This window comes from Tachypleus tridentatus, chromosome 4, assembly GCF_004210375.1.
Source record: "Tachypleus tridentatus isolate NWPU-2018 chromosome 4, ASM421037v1, whole genome shotgun sequence".
In the NCBI taxonomy this organism is placed as follows: Eukaryota; Metazoa; Arthropoda; class Merostomata; order Xiphosura; family Limulidae; genus Tachypleus; species Tachypleus tridentatus.
In genome coordinates this window covers 119,526,606-119,550,932 of record NC_134828.1, presented here as the reverse complement: position 1 = coordinate 119,550,932, position 24,327 = coordinate 119,526,606, and the positions used below count along the sequence as shown (strand labels likewise).

At 33.2% G+C, this 24,327-nt stretch overlaps 1 protein-coding gene across 2 annotated transcripts in view; it reads left to right on the top strand.

Moving 5' to 3' along the window:
• LOC143249954 (cell adhesion molecule 3-like) overlaps positions 1–24,327 on the top strand; it is a 280,187-nt gene that overhangs the window by 223,123 nt on the left and 32,737 nt on the right. For both annotated transcript variants that reach the window (XM_076500590.1, XM_076500589.1), the window contains 2 exons: positions 9,156–9,291; positions 20,100–20,233. In XM_076500590.1, coding sequence (XP_076356705.1) covers positions 9,156–9,291; positions 20,100–20,233 — 270 coding nt within the window. The remainder of the gene's footprint in view (positions 1–9,155; positions 9,292–20,099; positions 20,234–24,327) is intronic.

The following is a 24,327-nucleotide window of genomic DNA, read 5'->3' as shown; positions in this document are numbered from 1 at the left end:
TGACTTTCACTGTTCCATTTAACTTTGTTTCTCCATTGCCGAAAACACTGAGAGAGAAAGTAGAAGAAACCAACAGATAAACTCATCACAAAATGTGTGTAATTACGGTGCACGTTATTTGAAACTTCCAGGCACACAGATGGTTTTGTCACCTATCCAGGTTGATGGCTTGAATCGTAAAACACAGTCGTGGAAAACACTCTCAAGAAATCCAGTTTTTCTATAAACCGAGAGGTGAGCGTGCAGTGAAATGGTAAACGTTCTAACAATAGCTTCCAACTTGCTTTTTAAATAAACCAGGGTCGCCTGGCTCTGATGTTTTACTTTCATTGGTTCGACTTTTAAAAGTTTTTCTACTCTTTATCGGATGATATTTGAATTTTTTTCAGATATAAATCACAATGTCAGCAACTTGCACTTACATTACTCGAGAGGAAAAGGCCTTAACGTGTTGAGAGTATCTAAAGAATCTATAAACTATAGAAAGTGTCGGTATAGAATGAGAGACATCTCACTGGGATAGACGAAGAAATTATATAAGTGGATAAGTCAGTCAGCAGAGCTCTTGTAATACTGTGGATAAGTCAGTCAGCAGAGCTCTTGTAATACTGTGGATAAGTCAGTCAGCAGAGCTCTTGTAATACTGTGGATAAGTCAGTCAGCAGAGCTCTTGTAATATTGTGGATAAGTCAGTCAGCAGAGCTCTTGTAATATTGTGGATAAGTCAGTCAGCAGAGCTCTTGTAATATTGTGGATAAGTCAGTCAGCAGAGCTCTTGTAATACTGTGGACAAGTCAGTCAGCAGAGCTCTTGTAATATTGTGGATAAGTCAGTCAGCAGAGCTCTTGTAATACTGTGTATAAGTCAGTCAGCAGAGCTCTTGTAATATTGTGGATAAGTCAGTCAGCAGAGCTCTTGTAATATTGTGTAGTCAGTCAGCAGAGCTCTTGTAATATTGTGGATAAGTCAGTCAGCAGAGCTCTTGTAATATTGTGGATAAGTCAGTCAGCAGAGCTCTTGTAATATTGTGGATAAGTCAGTCAGCAGAGCTCTTGTAATATTGTGGATAAGTCAGTCAGCAGAGCTCTTGTAATATTGTGGACAAGTCAGTCAGCAGAGCTCTTCTAATACTGTGGATAAGTCAGTCAGCAAAGCTCTTGTAATACTGTGGATATGACTGTTAGCAGAGCACTTGTAATAATGTGGATATTATATCCACTACGTGAAAAATTTTTCTCAACCCAAACGAGCCGTTTTTACATAAATATTTTTCTATACAAGTGGGTTTTCTCGACATCACTTGTTTAGACGTTTGTTCTCGTATTGGGTTCCAGGTACGATTATTAAAATTACACGAAACAAAATACTGTCTTAGTTGGGAAGTTCTAAAAGTGTGTTCTGTTATTGAGCCCAAGGTACCATTCGTCTTACTAAAGTTTCAAGGTTTTAGGAAAATGTGTGAATCATTATAACAATAGATAATAAATTACATGCGTAATATCGAATTGTACATGCAGTTATAGTGAGTATAGGTACCAGTGAGTACCTATTTTTGTGAGTTCACATGGAACATTTAAAACTTACAATAAATTGTAGTAACATTAGCTCTAAATCCAATCTTATGGTGTTTATTTTCGAACTTTTTCTGGGGGCGGTCCCTCTACAACTGGCATACAATGTACGTTGATGTGTGTCTTACTATTTAACTTCCCAGACCAATGAAAAGTTGCTTCATCCACCCGTATAATGTGTTACGTAAAGTATAATGTCTGTGGTTACTATCTAAGGAAATTATTATAACTAGATTTACAGTCGACGGATATTATGATAACTAGAGTTACAATCGACGGACATTATGATAACTAGAGTTACTGTCTAGGTATATTATGATAACTAGAGTTTCTGTCTAGGTATATTATGATAACTAAAGTTACTGTCTAGGTATATCATGACAACTAGAGTTACTGTCTAGGTATATTATGATAAGTAGAATTATTGTCTTGGTATATTATGATAAGTAGAGTTACTGTCTTGGTATATTATGATAACTAGAGTTACTGTCTAGTTATATTATGATAAGTAGAGTTACTGTCTAGGTATATTATGATAAGTAGAGTTACTGTTTAGGTATATTACGATAACTAGAATTACTGTCTAGGTATATTATGATAACTAGAGTTACTGTCTAGTTATATTATGATAAGTAGAGTTACTGTCTTGGTATTATTATGATAACTAGAGTTACTGTCTAGTTATATTATGATAAGTAGAGTTACTGTCTAGGTATATTATGATAAGTAGAGTTACTGTTTAGGTATATTATGATAACTAGAATTACTGTCTAGGTATATTATGATAACTAGAGTTACTGTCTAGGTATATTATGATAAGTAGAGTTACTGTCTTGGTATATTATGATAACTAGAATTACTGTCTAGGTATATTATGATAACTAGAATTACTGTCTTGGTATATTATGATAAGTAGAGTTATTGTCTAGGTATATTATGATAACTAGAGTTACAGTCTAGGAATATTATGATAAGTAGAGTTACTGTCTAGGTATATTATGATAACTAGAGTTACTGTCTAACTATATTATGATAACTAGAGTTACTGTCTAACTATATTATGATAAGTAGAATTACTGTCTAGGTATATTATGAACGCTAGAATTACTGTCTAGGTATATTATGATAGCTAGAGTTACTGTCTAGGTATATTATGATAACTAGAGTTACTGTCTAGGTATATTATGATAACTAGAATTACTGTCTAGGTATATTATGATAACTAGAATTACTGTCTAGGTATATTATGATAACTAGAATTACTGTCTAGGTATATTATGATAAGTAGAGTTACTGTCTAGGTATATTATGATAGTAGAGTTACTGTTTAGGTATATTATGATAAGTAGAGTTACTGTCTAGGTATATTATGATAAGTAGAGTTACTGTTTAGGTATATTATGATAACTAGAATTACTGTCTAGGTATATTATGATAACTAGAGTTACTGTCTAGCTATATTATGATAACTAGAATTACTGTCTAGGTATATTATGATAACTAGAATTACTGTCTAGGTATATTATGATAACTAGAGTTACTGTCTAGGTATATTATGATAACAGGGATTTGCCGTCCGTTCCACAAAGTTTCGTCAAGAATACTCTGCCTAAACAATCTATCAAAGAATAGCTAGAGATATTGTTTTTGTAAATTATGGTAACTTAGCAGCTAATGTTGTTTCCACTTCTAACTATAGGTGTAAAATAGCCAGAAGCTAACAATTTGTTACCAATATGCTTGAATATCTTGGATTGCTGTAAATTAATTAAATACGAAACATATCCAATATTACATATCGTATGAGATTTCATTACAACCATATTACATATCGTATGAGATTTCATTACAACATATTACAACAATATTACATATCGTATGAGATTTTATTACAACATTTTACAACAGTATTACATATCGTATGAGATTTCATTACAACATTTTACAACGATATTACCTATCGTATTAGATTTCATTACAACATTTTACAACAATATTACCTATCGTATGAGATTTCATTACAACATTTTACAACATTATTAACCGCCTATTACCAGCCTGACGGTGGAGTTATACTATTATAGTTTCTACATTACACCTTCAGAGTTTACACTCTCTTCAGTGACTTCCAAGCTTTATTGTTCAATTTTTAATGTTTCCAGCAGGAAGAACGGTGATTCTTTGGATTTAAAACTTAAAATGTGTGGTATGATGCTCCGCGGTAGAAATAATAGCTAGTCCGATGTGGCTTATAGTAAAACAAATAGTGAATAAGCCCATCATGGCCAGGTGGTTAAGGCACTCGACTCGTAATCTGACGGTTGCGGGTTCGAATCCCCGTCTCACCAATCATGCTCGTACTTACAGCCGTGGGGTCGTTATAATGTGTGGTTAATCTTACTATTCGTTGATAAAAGAGTACCCCAAGAGTTGGGGGTGGGTAGTGATTACTAGCTGCGTTCCCTCTAGTCTTTTATTGCTAAATTAGGGATAGTTAGCGCAGATAACCCTCGTGTAGCTTTGCGCGAAATTTTAGACAAACCAACCAAATAGTGAATAACTTAGAAATTTGTCATGCACAGTTGATACTAACTAGCTAAATACCTGTACAGCCAATTGCTCTACGTAGCTTGAAAATTTTCTTTTATATATTGTTAGTAAATAAGTACAACTACATATTACTTATGACATGATGTCATAAGTCCATCTTCAGAAACAAGCTTCTTTATCGACGATTCGACCTGAGAATTCTGAAGATATGTAGGTTTAAGTAACCACTGTTTATCGCACAATACAGTAAGCTTAGATGTGATTACCATATTGAAAAAAATTATAATTTGAGTAAAGCGTGTAGTTTCACAAAGTCTTAATATAAAAACCTGTCATCACAGTATTTTTGAAAGATGTATCTTTCTTGTCCAGGGTCACATAGATGGTTTTTGAAGAAGAAAGGTCCATTTTTGAAAGCGTCCTGGTTACGAAGTTTTAATTATATTTTGGATAAATTAATATTACAGAGCCATCTTCTGGGAAAAATTAAAACGTTTCGTCTGGTACAATAAAATACTTCCAATGATTTTGAACGTTTAGCTGCGGATTATTAATATCATAATAAACTTAAATGGAAGGAAGTAACTTATTTATTGAGATGTAAATAGCTACATTTTGGGAAAATAAAGAAACGATGAAAGAAACTCTAAGTTCAACACTATTCTTATTCAAATTACGTACTTTAGAAATGATGTAAATAACATTAAAATATAGTTTAGTTAGAATTCTACACCGTTTTGTTTAGGTGTAGAACTTGGTTTGATTTCACCTCCTACTAATGTTACTTATCAATGAACATGTTGTTAAAACCAATTCATGGAATTTCCATCAGGTTGACCTGTAAATCTTTCAATGAATAGAATGAAATGCTAATCAGAGGTGAATAATATATTACTTGCTGGTACACTTCAAACTTATAAATGTGAATATTTTGTAGTTGAATCATAAGTGTCTTGTTTTCCTCGTGAATTCATTTTTTAAGCCTTTCTTTCTTCACCTTACACACAACTTGCTTGATATGGAGGTTTCATTTCCAGTTACAGACATACAAATAATAAATATATAACATATCTACTCATAACTTGGCTCTTTAATAAAACAAGTTCCTACTCACATATCATTTTCTCCTGTGATATTCGATGAGAGAGCTAAACACACCCCATGTGGTCGAGAGGTATGAAGTCTGTCAGCTGCTTTGGAGACATTATCCATAATACATTAGTTCTGCGATTAGATGGAACATGCATTCTGCAACATACTGAAGCTAGTGTATTCTCAAGATGGCTGGTGTAGGCATTAGAACTTTAATTAAAATAAAGTATAGAACAACCTATAGAGCTTACAATTGACCATTGGCGGACACATGTCTTAGAAACGAAACTGTAAACGGGTACGGGATTGTAGGGGGCGTTGCAGTTAGGTGTTAGGTTGATAATTAATAAAGGTATAACGGTGTTTCTTTATATTGGTTTATTTTGGGCTTGAGTTGTTGTATAAGTAGGGCTTCTTTGATTTTGCGTTTGTTTATATTTGTTTTCCTACTTAGTATCTGGGTGTTTTCTGTGGTTATGCTGTGTTTACTTGAATTGCAGAGTTTAAAGCAGTATTCACGAATTACTGAGACTAGATTGTACTAGAAATAATGTTAACAATCTTCAAGAAGGATATTATTCATGTAAGCAGTTCCAGTATTGAAAGATATGAAAAATATTCTGCGCGATCATAACAGGTTAGATCATAGGCTTATTTCCTAATCTATATATTAAAGTACATACAGCCTACGATAAGAAATAAGTTGTTTTTGTCATTTGTAAACAAACATATATTAGCTTTCTCGTTCTAGATTTTTAGGTCTAGCATGCCTCCTCACGGAGCAAATTCAATTAATTTACAACTAACTTCTTGAAACTATAGCTGTTTAAGTGCCGAGAGGAGTACAGCGGATTGTTTAAGTGTTTAGAGGAGTACAGCGGATTGTTTAAGTGCCTAGAGGAGTACAGCGGATTGTTTAAGTGTCTAGAGGAGTACAGCGGATTGTTTAAGTGTCTAGAGGAGTACAGCGGATTGTTTAAGTGTTTAGAGGAGTACAGCGGATTGTTTAAGTGTCTAGAGGAGTACAGCGGATTGTTTAGGTGTCTAGAGGAGTACAGCGGATTGTTTAGGTGTTTAGAGGAGTACAGCGGATTGTTTAAGTGTATAGAGGAGTACAGCGGATTGTTTAAGTGTCTAGAGGAGTACAGCGGATTATTTAAGTGTTTAGAGGAGTACAGCGGATTGTTTAAGTGTTTAGAGGAGTACAGCGGATTGTTTAAGTGTCTAGAGGAGTACAGCGGATTGTTTAAGTGTCTAGAGGAGTACAGCGGATTGTTTAAGTGTTTAGAGGAGTACAGCGGATTGTTTAAGTGTCTAGAGGAGTACAGCGGATTGTTTAAGTGTTTAGAGGAGTACAGCGGATTGTTTAAGTGTTTAGAGGAGTACAGCGGATTGTTTAAGTGTTTAGAGGAGTACAGCGGATTGTTTAAGTGTCTAGAGGAGTACAGCGGATTGTTTAAGTGTTTAGAGGAGTACAGCGGATTGTTTAAGTGTTTAGTGGAGTACAGCGGATTGTTTAAGTGTCTAGAGGAGTACAGCGGATTGTTTAACTGTTCAGAGGAGTACAGCGGATTATTTAAGTTTCTAGAGGAGTACAGCGAATTGTTTAAGTGCCTCGAACAACAGTATAGGAGACTGTTTTAACATTATTAATCTAACGCTTATGTGAATTCATCTTGAATCAATTATTTTATGTTCTAACAGTGTATATTACATCACAACAAGAATATTTCAATAAGTAAGAACAGATTGTTTTATTATAATTGTTGTATTTCTTAATTTCCAAAATATCGGATCCATTACCATCTACAGCAGTAATCCAAGCTTCAGGAAAACCTAAACAATATCTTTCATTAATTCTATAAAGTAAAATGAAGTTTTTTTTTTAATCTTGCTTTCCTATGTATCTGACTTTCGTAAGTCTGATGGCTTACAACACTGTAGCTTTATGTTTACACTAACCAACGAACAAATCAAAGCCCCCCGCTGGTACAGCGGTAAGTGTACGGATTTACAACGCTAAAATCAGGCGTTCGAATCTCCTCGGTGGGCGTAGCAGATAACATAATGTGACTTTGCTATAAGAAAAACACCCAACCAATCAAAATCTGATTTTCATCATGGATTTTCTGTCCTTATTATTATTTTCAAACTGTAAAGTGAAACATGTTGGAGGTAACCATATTAATATTTATGTAAGATTTATTTTTAGTTTGTTTGTTTTTTTTTCTCCAGATTTTCTCCCGGAGTTCCAGATATTTTGCCCCTGTTGTTCCGGAATTATTAAGATATATTTTAATGTTAATTTCACAATTTATGCCTATGGTGCTATTTTCGTACCATTTTCTACTTAGAGTTGCAAGTTCTTAGCACTGCGGTTTGAGTTACAAAGAATAGTAGATAACAAACGATAACCACGTATAACAAAACATGGAGTTTAGAAGATAATCACCAACGAATAATGTTTCTATCGAACTTTGTTGAGGATTTACTGCCTCGTACCTAGGGTACTACTCACAATTTTGCGTTTATTGTCTACAATTTAGTCCTTAGATTTCAGATTTATAAAGGAAACTTTTATCAGGTTGCTCCTCTATTTGGAAATATCTACATCAAATTGTTTTACTTTCCATATGCAGTTTTAGGTTTCCTGTCTTTGTTGTATCGTACGAATATGTTGAAACTGTAACTGGAGAAACGTGGCCTGCTTGGTACTAATGATTTAAAACAATTATAAGTATCCGGTTTAGGACTCGTTTATAAAAATTAGTCCATATACTTGCAATAAATAAGTTATACGTGTTTTATTTCTAAGGTCCTGGCCATTATGCTTTGTGCCAGACTTCAGTTTATGTTTCACTTTTCTTACAAACAACTCAAATTACAGATTGTCTTTCCTACATATTGTTATGTTCGTGTTAAAACTACAACTGTCCTACATATACATTCTAAACGTTTTATTTTTTACGTGTAATGTCATCCGTGTGACTTCACATTAACTAAATAAATATTATGTGCACATGGTGGTGAATAGGCAGAATGGTGAGTAATTTAAAACTTATTTAATATCGAAGTTCATCAAATAATAGTCGAATTCAGGAGTTTAGTTTCACAGTTTTAAAAATGAAGCATGTAACAGAATTTAATTGGACGGAATGTTTTGTCGTAATCATCATTCTAACCTGTCATTGGCTGATGATAATATTATGTTTTAAGTCATGAAGAGGCGTGATTGGACTAAAATTTGTTCAACAAGTTTACCAATTGATTAGTAGAAGCAACGACGCTATAACAGTACGATCTGGGTCACGTACTGAAGCTTATAACAGTAAGATCTAGGTCACATACTGAAGCTTATAACAGTAGGATCTAGGTCACGTACTGAAGCTTATAACAATAGGATCTAGGTCACGTACTGAAGCTTATAACAGTAGGACCTGGATCACGTACTGAAGCTTATAACAGTAGGATCTATGTCATGTTTTTATCTAAAAGTTTAATTAATTAAAACACTAAATAAATATATAATTGTATCGAGCTTTTTCTGCCAGTTTTAGTTAAGAGTTCGAGCCGCGCTTAGGTAACTATAGAGAAATAGAAAAACGTGTTTGGTGTGGACACGTAACAGATCGGTGTACTCAGTAGATAGCCCGATGTGGCTTTATTATGAGAAGAACACACACACAACAGACAACCACCATCCACTAACACAAGACTTATGTTGCAACTTGTTGAGAACACTTTACATTTTAAGATAAGTTATTTTATTTATATTTATCAATCTACACATATATTTATACATTTTCATGCACACTGAGAAAACTACATAAGATAAAATAATTTAATATTGAATTCAAAGTTTGTAATATAAATAACGGAAAATCGATAGAATGCTTTGTATCTTCCTGCCATATCATTACTGTTTTTTATTTTGATCAACAGTTGTCGAAATCCAAGGAGCAATCAGTGTACATTCGAAACGTTGCCTTGGAAACTGCTGGTGTTTATAAGTGCGAAGTATCAACCGAAGCACCCGTATTTGATACGGTGTCAGCTAAGAAAGACATGCAAGTGTACGGTAGGTGGTTGTTCTATAATTAAACATTAGTATTAATTACCGTATTTTCCAACGTCGAAGACACTATTTTTCCCCTGAATAAGTCTAAAAATTCACCCTGCGTCTTCCAAGCCGACGGTTATGTTGCTCATATGCCTAACTCTAAGCCTAGAGGAAGCGTTTCGATACTAAACAGTAATCCAATCCTCTCTATATGACCCAGAATGCATTGTTTAGGTTAATTAGTATTAAATAACAAATAAATAAACAAGAACATGTCACTGTGCTGTAATAATACAGATATTCTAGTGGTAATGTAAGGTACACACTTTCAAAGGTATATAAGATAAGCACATATAGCTCACAAGAAGTTGACGAGATGATTTTTGTACCGTACCGTACGTCACTAAACAATCCACGAAACATGTTAGTAAGATTAGTGGAAGTGCTGCCACCTTGTTCTTATGTTGTTTGTTTTTGTTTTCAAAAGTTAGCTAATCGAAATGGGGTTGCGTCTTCGACGCCGGGAAATACGGTAACCCGTCAGTGGGCCAGCAGCAAGCCTGAAGACGAATAATGCTAATAATGGGGCTTCGATACACTTCATGGGCACTGTACTGATACACCATTGTGCTTGACCGTAAACAATTAGTTTTTGTGAAACTCGTACATTATAGCTGCTGTTGAACGTAAGGAAATTTCTTACAAAACTGAAAATACGGAGAGCATTTGAAAGTCATATATTAAATTGCCTTGAAATATATATATATATATACTGAGGCAGTAAAAATAACTGTGTAGTAAAAAAGTAGTGATTTATTAAAACATATTATTATACATAACGACCTGCAGTTCTTATAACAATGTGTTAAATATAAATAAAGTCAAGTGTAAACATCTTTCTTTCTCGAAGCAAAAAAAACCCGCTTTCTTGCGAAATAAATAACAACCCACTGCACATTTGTAAATTATTATATATTGTTATTCTTATAACAAAGAAGGGGATAATATACAATATATTCTTATAACTATCCATCGTACAATAAGTGTAAGACAGGTTAATTTCTTTGTCAAGTGTGCATCTTGTAATTTTAATAATTAACAGTTGATCCAATTATTAATAAGCAAAACATAGAATAACAAGAGAAAACACAAATTACTCTGTTTAAGAAACATGAATTCAAACAGTAATAAGGAAGTTAATAATTTTGTTCGCAAACTACATAAGAAATAACTTTTTAATCTAATTGTAAATTATAGAATTTATAGAAATAAGAACATACATTTTAATACATTCTTAGAATAAGATTCCTACTTATATTGAATTATGTTACTACTGATACTACCAGTAATAAAAACAAAGTACAACATGTTTGTAATGTATTAATACCTGATACTACCAGTAATAAAAACAAAGTACAACATGTTTGTAATGTATTAATACCTGATACTACCAGTAATAAGTGTGTGTGTTTTCTGATAGCAAAGCCACATCGGGCTATCTGCTGACCCCCCTGAGGGGAATCGAACCCGTTATTTTAGCGTTGTAATTCTGAAGACATACCGCTGAACTAGCGGGGGGCTACCAGTAATAAGAATAAAGATTAACATGTTTGTAATGTATTGGTACCTGATACTGCCATTAATAAGAATAAAGTTTAACATGTTTGTTATGTATTGGTACCTGAGACTACCAGAAATAAGAAATTCATTTAATCTTTTCTTATATAGGTGGTCATAACTGTAAGAGAAACATTATTTGTATATTCATAAACTTCGTGTTTTTCTAGCAATAAGAATAATCAGTTTAATTAATTGTTAGCTATAGATCGAAGTTAGAATAAGAAAACCCAACAACTATGTAAGCAATAATAATAACAGATGGATCCTTGTACCAGTAGTAATAACAGATGGATCCTTGTACCTGTAGTAATAACAGATGGATTTTTGTACCAGTAATAACAACAGTTTAATATATCCGTTGATGTTGTTTTCTTTGGGTAGAGCTGCATACATACTTGGTTACCTACATTTTGTTCTTGTCGGACTCCGAATTTTAGCGTTGTAAGTCTGCAAACGTACAGCTGACCCACTAAGAAACTATCTTAGTATTTACTCTGAAGATAGTTAGATATGTGCTGTATGTAACTATTTATTAACAAAAGTGACATGTATCTCATGGGGAATGAAACATTTGCTTTCAACAGTTGTTTGTGTATTAGAAAGTAAAATTGAAAAGCTTCGAATGCAATTAATATTAGATAAGGAAAAGCAGAGGGCGTTTTGTATTCCCATTAATTTTGTTGTTCAAAAATACGGACATTTTTATTATCTTTAGATCGATACATTCAGTTTGGATGGGCATAATCAGAAAAGGAAATTACAGTTTTTATGACGTAATAGAATGTAAACCTATTCAGGATTGTATCTATTTTATAAATTACTGATAAAATTATTCATAGAAAAACAATCAAAATATTTTATAGATTGAAAATAAATTGAAATAAACATCTTTCAGTTGATTTTAAATCGTTATTCAATCGTCTAAAAAGTATTTTCTAAGATCCAAAGTCGACATTTATGAAAGCAAGATTTGAAAACATTTAGATTAATAAATCTATTTAAATAACGAAAAGAAACGAGTCCGGTTGAAAATGAAAAAAAAAATGAAGTTACATAAAAGTATAAATGTGGTTACATAAGATATTAATTTTATATCAATTTCCATTTTAAAGTAAAATAAAATCGGATAATGTAGTTAACTATCCTTGATTAATATTTAGGTTATATACATTTTCTTAACTTTCTGGTGAAACACGTGGAGTATGTTAGGAATTAATTATATTTGAAATATTCTTTATGTAGTAGGCTTTCGTTTTTGACTGATCTGAAAATCCGCCCACACTTTACTTTCTGAATACACGTGCGCACGCATTCATTTCAACAGATGAAAATAAATACCGAATGAATATGTTTCAGTAAACACATTCCGTACAAGAACATATGAACAGGTTATAAATGTTTATTTTTAAAAGCCTGACGTTTATTTATTGATAGTATTGGCTCACTAACCGTCACTTCGCCGTGAAGGGACCGTTGGCCACCAACGTTTTAATGTCAGTGTACCGTATATAGTCATAACTTGTAAAAATACCGCGCGCATTTAAATTTACGGCAGTCAGTGGGTTACGTATGAAGTTTGGCTGTAACGAACTCCAGCAAAAAACACACACAAGTTACAGCGTTAATTTATCTTATTATCGAATATAGGTTTTACTTAATAAAGACTTAACTAATGTTAGGCCTAAGACAAGTGGGCTTAAAGAATTCGGTGTCTGCGATCGGAATTATTTTTTGTCATTTTTTAAATTATATTTAAATAAGTACTGTTGTAATAAAAACCGCATGTGTTATGCGTGTTTCTTCTAGTGAATAAAAACGTTAATATTTACATTGAATTACCAAAATATAAAACGGATTTATAAGAAACTAATACTCTCTAAAGAGAGAGAGAGTTTGGTTTAGCTTGAATTTCTCGCATAGCCACTCGAGGGCTATCTGTGCTAGCCGTCCCTAATTTAGCAGTGTAAGACTTGAAGGAAGGCAGCTAGTCATCACCACCCACCGCCAACCCTTGGGCCACTCTTTTATCAACGAATTGTGGGATTGACCGTTACATTACAACGCCCCCACTGTTGTAAGGGCGATCATGTTTGGTGCGACGTAGATTCGAACCCGCCGCATTCAGATGAGGAAGTCGAGTGCCTTAACCGCTTGACTATGCCAGGCCTCGAAGAGAGATAAAAATAGAGCAGACATAATATTAAAGAACGATATTATACACAAACAGTTTCCGAGAAGAATACTTACTAATATTACGTCACTCTCTTCCCAGAATTCTGTGTGAGTATATTCTAAAATACTAGAAGCGTAGCGAGGACACGAGTAGAATTACTCCAACAAAATGTTCACTACCATCGAAGGTGCAGAAATATACCTTTCTTTCAAGTGGAGTGTAACATTAAAAACGAAATCATTAGTATGCAAGTTATCGCAATATTTTTTCTCTAATGACACAACGTTTTTAGTATTCATATAAGTTAGTTTTGTACAGCTATTATACCAGAGATGCCAACTATTACGATTTGAGTTTAATCATTATGATTTTGGTGTATACATTACGACTATACGTTCATACAGACAAATATTACGACTTGTTGCAACTCCCAAATTATTATATATTATATAGGCCTATACAATAAAGTGATAAATTGTTCCCCCAGGGCTTGAAAGGGGTGAAAAGAAAATTTCTAGTGAGATACAAATAAATTTTGATAATAAATAAAAGACATAGTCCAAATGGCTACTTGCGATAATCATGTTTGTGCTTGAAATAATAAAAAATATTTGTATCTCTGACGTCTACCAATAGTTTGAGTGCGGTGCTTCTCCATACTGGGTATGTTGGAAAATCCATAGTTACGTCATCAGTGCTTGTCAGCCAATCAGCGCTCGCGTAGATGGGTATTTCTCGTTTTCTGAGCGGCATAGAAACACTAATGTGATCGTTCACATGATGGAAAAAAGAGGCCTCGTTCACCAGATTGTCTTGTTTCTAGCAAATTTAAAAGGACTAAAACTGTGAATCAAAAAGTTAGGAAAGAGTATAGTGCAAAATATCCGGTCATTGCATCAAAAGTCAGTGACAGTCATGCGTTTTGTGCAGTTTGTCACATCGATTTTTCTGTGGTGCATGGCGGGATAAATAATAATAGTTATAATAATAATATAATAATAAACAGCTTAGAGACATTGGTCAGGCCTAGTAGCCGCAAATGATAAAGGGCTCTGTTTACAATCATTACGCTCAGTCATTTGAAGTAGTTGGCACCTCTGTTATACATGACAAACAGTCTCTGTACACTAAACGTATTTGACGTCCTTATTTTATGTTTACTGAAACACGTGGAGCACGTGACTCCGTTACGTCAGAATAAAAACGTGGAACACACTGATCAGCTATTAAGAAATGATAAGAGACACCGAACAGAGGTGGAACACTGCAGAAGGGTTTGATGTTGGTTGGTTAATTCGTTTGGTGTTTCATGGCGCAAAACAACTAGGCTATCTGCGCCAGGGGTTTGATGCCACAGTTACTCAGAAATTGATTAAAAAACACATATTTGTAAAATTGTGTCGGTTTTACACTTTATGTCGTGAATCTTCAAGTTATCATAATTGTTATTTTTTCACTTTTTTATTGTTGAGATTTATTAAAATATTTTTTATACTTCCTTAAGCATTGGAAAGAAAAATATTCGTTATGAAAGATATTGGAATTCTGTGTTGTTGTGAAAGTAATACGTTAAGCGAATTCTGCGTTGTTATTAGAGTAATATATGTGTTACGTGAATTCTGTGTTGTTATGAAAGTAATACGTTAAGTGAATTCTGGGTTGTTATCAGAGTAATATATGTGTTACGCGAATTCTGTGTTGTTACGAAAGTAATACGTTAAGCGAATTCTGCGTTGTTATTAGAGTAATACCTGTGTTACGTGAATTTTGTGTTGTTATGAAAGTAATACGTTAAGTGAATTCTTGGTTGTTATTAGAGTAACACATGTGTTACGTGAATTTTGTGTTGTTATGAAAGTAATACGTTAAGTGAATTCTGTGTTGTTATTAAAGTAATACGTTAAGTGAATTCTGCGTTGTTATTAGAGTAATACATGTGTTATGTGAATTCTGTGTTGTTATTAAAGTAATACGTTAAGTGAATTCTGCGTTGTTATTAGAGTAATACATGTGTTATGTGAATTCTGTGTTGTTATTGTTATGAAAGTAATACGTTAAGTGAATTCTGCGTTATTATTAGAGTAATATATGTGTTACGTGAATTCTGTGTTGTTATGAAAGTAATACGTTTAGTGAATTCTGCGTTGTTATTAGAGTAATAAATGTGTTACGTGAATTCTGTGTTGTTATGAAAGTAATACGTTAGGTAAATTTTGTGGTTATTAAAGTAATACATACGTTAGGTAAATTCTGTGTTATAAAAGCAACACGTTAGGTGAATTATATATTGTTATTAAAGTGATATATATATCAAGTGAAATTCGCGTTTTTATTAAAGTAATACATACGTAACGTGAATTCTGTGTGGTTATTAAAGTGATACGTTACGTGAAGTGTAACAAGCTTTCTAAAACCAGCTAGTGAAAGATAAGACAACCTGTAGAGCTACACAAGTAACCGGCATGGCGAAGCGTGTTAAGGCGTGCGACTCGTAATCTGAGGGTTGAGGGTTCGCATCCCGGTCGCGTTAAACATGCTCGCAATTCCAGCCGTTGGGGCGTTATAAAGTTACGGTCAATCCCACTATTTGTTGGTGAAAGAGTATCCCAAGAGTTGGCGGTGGGTGGTGATGACTAGCTGCCTTCCCTCTAGGCTTACACTATTAAATTAGGGACCGCTAGCACAGATAGCCCTCGAGTAGCTTTGTGCGAAATTCAAAAACAAACAAACATAAGCTACCAGTACTGAATCTAGTACTAGTTTATTATGTAAATATTATATATCGATCTAAAGGTAGCCATCATTATTGAATCTATTACTAGTTGATTATGTAAATATTATATATCGATCTAAAGGTACCATCATTATTGAATCTAGTACTAGTTTATTATGTAAATATTATATATCGATCTAAAGGTAGCCATCATTATTGAATCTAGTACTAGTTTATTATGTGAATATTATATATCGATCTAAAGGTAGCCATCATTATTGAATCTAGTACTAGTTTATTATGTGAATATTATATATCGATCTAAAGGTAGCCATCATTATTGCATCTAGTACTAGTTTATTATGTAAATATTATATATCGATCTAAAGGTAGCCATCATTATTGAATCTAGTACTAGTTTATTATGTAAATATTATATATCGATCTAAATGTAGCCATCATTATTGAATCTAGTACTAGTTGATTATGTAAATATTAAATATCGATCTAAAGGTAGCCATCAGTATTGAATATATTACTAGTTTATCATGTAAATATTAAATATCGATCTAAAGGTAGCCATCAGTATTGAATATATTACTAGTTTATCATGCAAATATTAAATATCGATCTAAAGGTAGCCATCATTATTGAATCTAGTACTAGTTTATTATGTAAATATTATATGTAGATCTAAAGGTAGCCATCATTATTGAATATAGTCCTAGTTTATTATGTAAATATTATATATCGATCTAAAGCTTGATATTTTATAAAGTTAAACTCCAACATCTGTCTTGGCTGGTGGACTTGAGTGTTAGAAATTCGGTTTTACAATTACGTTTCACTCATATATGGACAGCCTATATTTACATTGTATTTCTAGATGCTGAACCCACACTGTTTCAATGTGATATCTGGACAGCCTATATTGACATTGTATTTCTAGATGCTGAACCCACACTGTTTCAATGTGATATATGGACAGCCTATATTTACATTGTATTTCTAGATGCTGAACCCACACTGTTTCAATGTGATATATGGACAGCCTATATTGACATTGTATTTCTAGATACTGAACCCACACTGTTTCAATGTGATATATGGACAGCCTATATTGACATTGTATTTCTAGATGCTGAACCCACACTGTTTCAATGTGATATATGGACAGCCTATATTTACATTGTATTTCTAGATGCTGAACCAACACTGTTTCAATGTGATATATGGACAGCCTATATTTACATTGTATTTCTAGATGCTGAACCCACACTGTTTCAATGTGATATATGGACAGCCTATATTGACATTGTATTTCTAGGTGCTGAACCCACACTGTTTCAATGTGATATAAGGACAGCCTATATTTACATTGTATTTCTAGATGCTGAACCCACACTGTTTCAATGTGATATATGGACAGCCTATATTTACATTGTATTTCTAGATACTGAACCCACACTGTTTCAATGTGATATATGGACAACCTATATTTACATTGTATTTCTAGATGCTGAACCCACACTGTTTCAATGTGATATATGGACAGCCTATATTTACATTGTATTTCTAGATACTGAACCCACACTGTTTCAATGTGATATATGGACAGCCTATATTTACACTGTATTTTTAGATACTGAACCCACACTGTTTCAATGTGATATATGGACAGCCTATATTTACATTGTATTTCTAGATGCTGAACCCACACTGTTTCAATGTGATATACGGACAGCCTATATTTACATTGTATTTCTAGATGCTGAACCCACACTGTTTCAATGTGATATATGGACAGCCTATATTTACATTGTATTTCTAGATGCTGAACCCACTCTGTTTCAGTGTAATGAACCTGTCTTTGCACTTTATATCTATGTGATCAACTTCCACGTACTTTTTGATCAACCTAAACTTACATTCTGTTTGTAAGTAATTAACTTACACTTATATTCTACTTCTCTGTTATTAACTTCGTTTTCTACGTACCGCTGTTGTACGTTTCAGGTTTATTTTATGCTCTGCCCTGTGATTGGTTGGTTCTTGGTGAGGTTTCAGTCTTTCAGGGGTAAAATCGGAGCCCGAGAGAATAGGAAACAACCTTATGATCTATAGTAATAATTCATTCAATGTAAACAGTTTACTGTAAAAACAAGCTTTGTGTTACGTGTTGTAAATAGTTATTATATTTCTGTAGTTAATGGGAACCCGAATAATATATTAACCATAATTATCAGTTAGATTTTATAAAAATGTTTCGATCCGTATTTTAGAAATAATAATTACATTTAAAGAGACGTAAAACCAAAAACATATAACTTACTCGGGGGAAACTAATAATTTTAAACAACGTTAACAAAAGTAATTATTTTTAAAAGTATCTGGCCATAAACACATGTTTTTATTTATCTCGAACTATAATTCAAACCTTTGATACTACGTTGTCTACTGCAGTGGAAGTTTTGGTGATATAGAAATTAGTAAGTAAATATTAGAAACTAAAGAAGGAAACATTTATATTAGCACTGTGAAATAAAACTTTACTGCAGTAATTAAAAATGTATTATCCACTATAACCCAAAAAAAAGTTTTCTCGCTCCTCTGGAACTAATTAAGTTTTTTTATTGTTGTAAACGAACACTCTAATTCTCTATCAGCCAAGTTTTAGTTGCTATAAAACGACTTAATCAGTGTAAGAAAACCTTAATTAGGTAAACAAAAGCGTGCACTGACCTCTCTACAAAAGTAATAAGAGTTTAGCTCCTGCATAAGAAAGAAAATACTCACTAGAATCAGATCTCTGTATCTTAAATACACGAAATAAAAGTTGTTTTCAAAAGCTCAGTATAGTTTTAAATTGTTCAAATAGAGATCTCCATCCATTTCCGAGCATTACGTCATATATTATCATGTTATACTAGCAGGATTTATGTTTTATAACACTTCATTCATTATTATATTTAAACACGTCTTGTTCCCGTGTAACTACAGTCTATATTTAAACACGTCTTGTTCCCGTGTAACTACAGTCTATATTTAAACACGTCTTGTTCCCATGTAACTACAGTCTATATTTAAACACGTCTTCTTTCCACGTAACTACAGTCTATATTTAAATATGTCTTGTCCCCGTGTAACTACAGTTTATATTTAAACACATCTTGTTCCCGTGTAACTACAGTCTATATTTAAACACGTCTTGTTCCCGTGTAACTACAGTCTATATTTAAACACGTCTTGTTCCCGTGTAACTACAGTCTATATTTAAACACGTCTTGTTCCCATGTAACTACAATCTATATTTAAACACGTCTTGTTCCCGTGTAACTACAGTCTATATTTAAACACGTCTTGTTCCCGTGTAACTACAGTCTATATTTAAATATGTCTTGTTTCCATGTAACTACAGTCTATATTTAAACACGTCTTGTTCCCGTGTAACTACAGTCTATATTTAAACACGTCTTGTTCCCGTGTAACTACAATCTATATTTAAACACGTCTTGTTCCCATGTAACTACAGTCTATATTTAAACACGTCTTGTTCCCGTGTAACTGCAGTCTATATTTAAACACGTCTTGTTCCCGTGTAACTACAGTCTATATTTAAACACGTCTTGTTCCCGTGTAACTACAGTTTATATTTAAACACGTCTTGTTCCCGTGTAACTACAGTCTATATTTAAACACGTCTTGTTCCCGTGTAACTACAGTCTATATTTAAACACGTCTTGTTCCCGTGTAACTACAGTCTATATTTAAATATGTCTTGTTTCCATGTAAGTACAGTCTATATTTAAATATGTCTTGTTCCCATGTAAGTACAGTCTATATTTAAACACGTCTTGTTCCCGTGTAAGTACAGTCTATATTTAAACACGTCTTGTTCCCGTGTAACTACAGTCTATATTTAAACACGTCTTGTTCCCGTGTAACTACAGTGTATATTTAAACACGTCTTGTTCCCATGTAACTACAATCTATATTTAAACACGTCTTGTTCCCGTGTAACTACAGTCTATATTTAAACACGTCTTGTTCCCGTGTAACTACAGTCTATATTTAAATATGTCTTGTTCCCGTGTAACTACAGTCTATATTTAAATATGTCTTGTTTCCATGTAAGTACAGTCTATATTTAAATATGTCTTGTTCCTGTGTAACTACAGTCTATATTTAAACACGTCTTGTTCCCGTGTAACTACAGTCTATATTTAAACACGTCTTGTTCCCGTGTAACTACAGTCTATATTTAAATATATCTTTTTCCCATGTAAGTACAGTCTATAATTGTATTGCTTTTTTCGCTAGTGTTACCAACGGAAGGTCCAAAAATTACACATAGACACCTGAAGTACCAGATAGGAGACACGGTAACAGTGAACTGTACGTCAGCAAAGTCCAAACCAGCAGCTACGCTCAACTGGTATATAAATGACAAACCGGTGAGTTGTATGTTTGAGAAAAAAAACATAAATAATGGAAGTGAATTATTCATTGCGTTGATGTTGTCTCGGTTACTGACGAATTTTTATTCCGGGCTAGACATTATATAAGTAACTCGTCCTTTGGAATTATAAAAAGCGTGTTTATAGTTAGACAATTATCATGTTTGAAAAAGTAGAAGTTGTAGCTGAAAAATAGATTAGGGGTACATGACAACTAGTATTTTAAAAAATAGGTTTAAAATGTTACTGAGAAATTTCAGTATATATGATCAGTTGTAACGAAACGAACACAACTCTGGTTATGGAGAAACTACTCCACTTAAGACATGAGGTTCTATAGTGAAAGGAAATAGTGTTAGCGAATACGAGGTTTAACAATACTTCTAACTGTATTTGAGGGTATGTTCTGTACTAAATATGACACTTATTAAATAAGGGGTTTCTTCCTTCTTTAACTACACATAAAGAAATGCTTTTGTTGTGTTTTGGTGATATTGCATACATTGTTAGAAAGTCTGAAGTCTTTTGTATAGAATATGCAGTGCATATGATGGTAGTTATTTAAGTCGAGAGTTATGAACAAAGATATAGGGTTTCGCAGTGACAGCGCCAAACTACAATTAATGATCTCACATACCTGCTATTGTCTTCAGGGATGCAACCTTTCTTAAATCGTCTGTTTGAAGATGCAGATTTTGATATTCTGGTCAGTCTAACGCTAATACTACTATTATTAATATTATTGTCAGAGTAACAATAGACATACCTAAACAAGGACAATAAAATACTGTCATCATCTGTGGATTTAACAGATGGACATACCTCAACAAGGACCATAAAATCCTGTCATCATCTGTGGATTTAACAGATGGACATAGCTTAACAAGGACCATAAAATACTGTCATCATCTGTGGATTTAACAGATGGACATACCTTAACAAGGACCATAAAATACTGTCATCATCTGTGGATTTAACAGATGGACATACCTTAACAAGAACGGTAAAATCCTGTCATCATCTGTGGATTTAACAGATGGATATACCTTAACAAGGACCATAAAATCCTGTCATCATCTGTGGATTTAACAGATGGACATACCTTAACAATAACCATAAAATACTGTCATCATCTGTGGATTTAACAGATGGACATACCTTAACAAGGACCATAAAATACTGTCATCATCTGTGGATTTAACAGATGGACATACCTTAACAAGAACGGTAAAATCCTGTCATCATCTGTGGATTTAACAGATGGATATACCTTAACAAGGACCATAAAATCCTGTCATCATCTGTGGATTTAACAGATGGACATACCTTATTAAGGACCATAAAATACTGTCATCATCTGTGGATTTAACAGATGGACATACCTTAACAATAACCATTTAAATCCTGTCATCATCTGTGGATTTAACAGATGGACATACTTTAACAAGGACCATAAAATACTGTCATCATCTATGGATTTAACAGATGGACCTGCCTCAAAAAGAACAGTAAATTGTATGAGATTATGTTTACTGTTCAGGTGTTCAGTAAACTGAGAAATATGGCTAGAGCTAAATAGTTGTCTAAATATATGTGGGCAGTCCTCCATTCAGTGATTTCAGGAAAATGGAACATACATTATTTGCTAACTTGTTTGTAATTAAGCACAAGGCTCAAGATTAGGCTACCTGTGCGCTGCTCACCAAGAGCGTCAAAAAATCGGTTTATAGCGTCGTAACTCTAAAGAGATAAAGTTGCGCCTGTGGGCAGAAGGTACCAGTCTAAATCCTATACATACACCACAACTCGACCACGGGATTTACTATTAAAGAGAAAAGAATATTTTTCAGCAACAAAGCTGGCCAATTTAAAAAATGCAGAATTTAAAACATTAAAATAGTCTGAGTTGATATTAAAATAAAATTAGCACTTAACTCTATAGCTTTTTTTAAAATAAATGTTCGATATAGAGACTTAGTATCAAAACTATTAGAACACATACTTTATTACTATATTTCAATATTTGTATTTATTCCGAAAACTCAAAGCTGTCTTTCAATGCACAATAACTAACTGTGAAAGTCAACCAAAAGTACTAATATTGTAGGTCGTAACGTACGTACTTTACATATTTTAGGTGAACCATGAGCAAACCAGAACATCTAACTTACCGTCTAATTTTTAAATATTGTTTTTCAGTTAAACTAATTATATTATTTTCACGTAAGTAACTACTTTAATCTATTTTCTCTGACTGGAAGTGGCAAATGTAGTGTGGACATGTTATTACATATTGTGTGGTAATACAGCGATACAATTGTCTTATCGTGTTGTGAGTCGTGATACGACTGTATCGGTACATCGTCAGATATAATGAGATTTATGTATCTTCGTGAGGTTTGGCAAAATTTCAGTAAACATCGTAAGTGTTTTTTTACATAAAAAACCAGAATTTATAATAAAGTATTTATACTAAAAGTTATTGATTAAATAAAGGAAGATGACGGCTGATGTTGTTTTCATTTCTTTTATCAAAAACATTACATGTGAAGTAACACAACAGATTAATAATAACAAAACAGATATTGGTCTTTTTATTTTACTTATCTTGTCAGGTGCCATTTAGTTGAACAAACCTGATAATTTAAAAAAAATCACTTTAATGTGTGAAGTACTCGTTAGTAACATAGATAATAAATTACAGACAAGACTGTCAAACTTTGTAACAAACCATTGGTAAAACTTCTGTGTCCAAATTCGTATCGTATTGACTATTATTATAAGTTACGCTCGCATACTTTTCATCCATTGGTTCTTATTATCATAATATAACTTAGAACATTCTATTGATTCCAAATATACTTTCAGCCTTTCCACAATATCCATCACAATCTGAAATAAGTAATTTATTTATCCAACTTACATGTGCCTATTTCTCAATTTTACTTCGATTTTTAAAGCTATTTATTCTTCTTAAAACTTTCAAACAGAATTATATTTATTGAAAAGACAAAGTACCAGTCTAATTTCAGTTCTGGTAATACTGAAAGACATACAGTTTGTTTTTTTTGTTTGTTATTGAATTTCACACAAAGCTACTCCAGGGCTATCTGTGCTAACCGTCCCTAATTTAGCAGTGTTAGACTAGAGGGAAGGCAGCTAGTCATCACCACCCACCGTTAACTCTTGGGCTTCTCTTTTACCAACAAACAGTGGGATTGACCGTTACATTATAAAGCTCAACGGCTGAAAGGGCGAGTCTGTTTGGCGCAAAGGATATTTGAACCCACGACCCTCAGATTACAAGTCGAACGTCCTAAGCATCTGGCCATGTCGGGGCCATTTAATCAACAGAGACTCTAAATTAAGATATCAACATATAATTTTCTAATGTTGTTGTCTACACATCTTCTACTTTCACAACATATACTAACAACAACATTAAGTTATACTTTTGTTAAGTAAAATGACATAAAAGTCATTGTTGGAACATAGTGAACTAAACCTACTAATCTATGTGATTTTTACCAACGATTATTTTACGAATATCCCACAAATCCATTTCATAAGTAACCTTAATTTTGATTGGCTCACAATGTTTGACTGCCTCGACTTTACTTTTCTGTCTATTTGTTGGCCAAGTTTTATTTTGCAAACTTTATTTATTTCAGTTAACTATGAAATTTGAGGTTAAGGTATACACTATGGAAAGGGTGGCTGGTATTGAAACTGCTTATGATTTAAGGGCTATACGCTACTTAATATATATAATAAGTAGATGTTTTCTTCTTGTCACGCTTTTGTTTTGGTAATTCTCACAATGTACGTCGTCGCTAAGCAACAACATTACCACTTGATATTATTATTAGGCCAACTATGATGTTTATATTGAATGTGTAATATTTATTCTCACAATGTACGTCGTCGCTAAGCAACAAAATTACCACTTGATATTATTATTAGGCCAACTATGATGTTTATATTGAATGTGTAATATTTATTCTCACAATGTACGTCGTCGCTAAGCAACAAAATTACCACTTGATATTATTATTAGGCCAACTATGATGTTTATATTGAATGTGTAATAT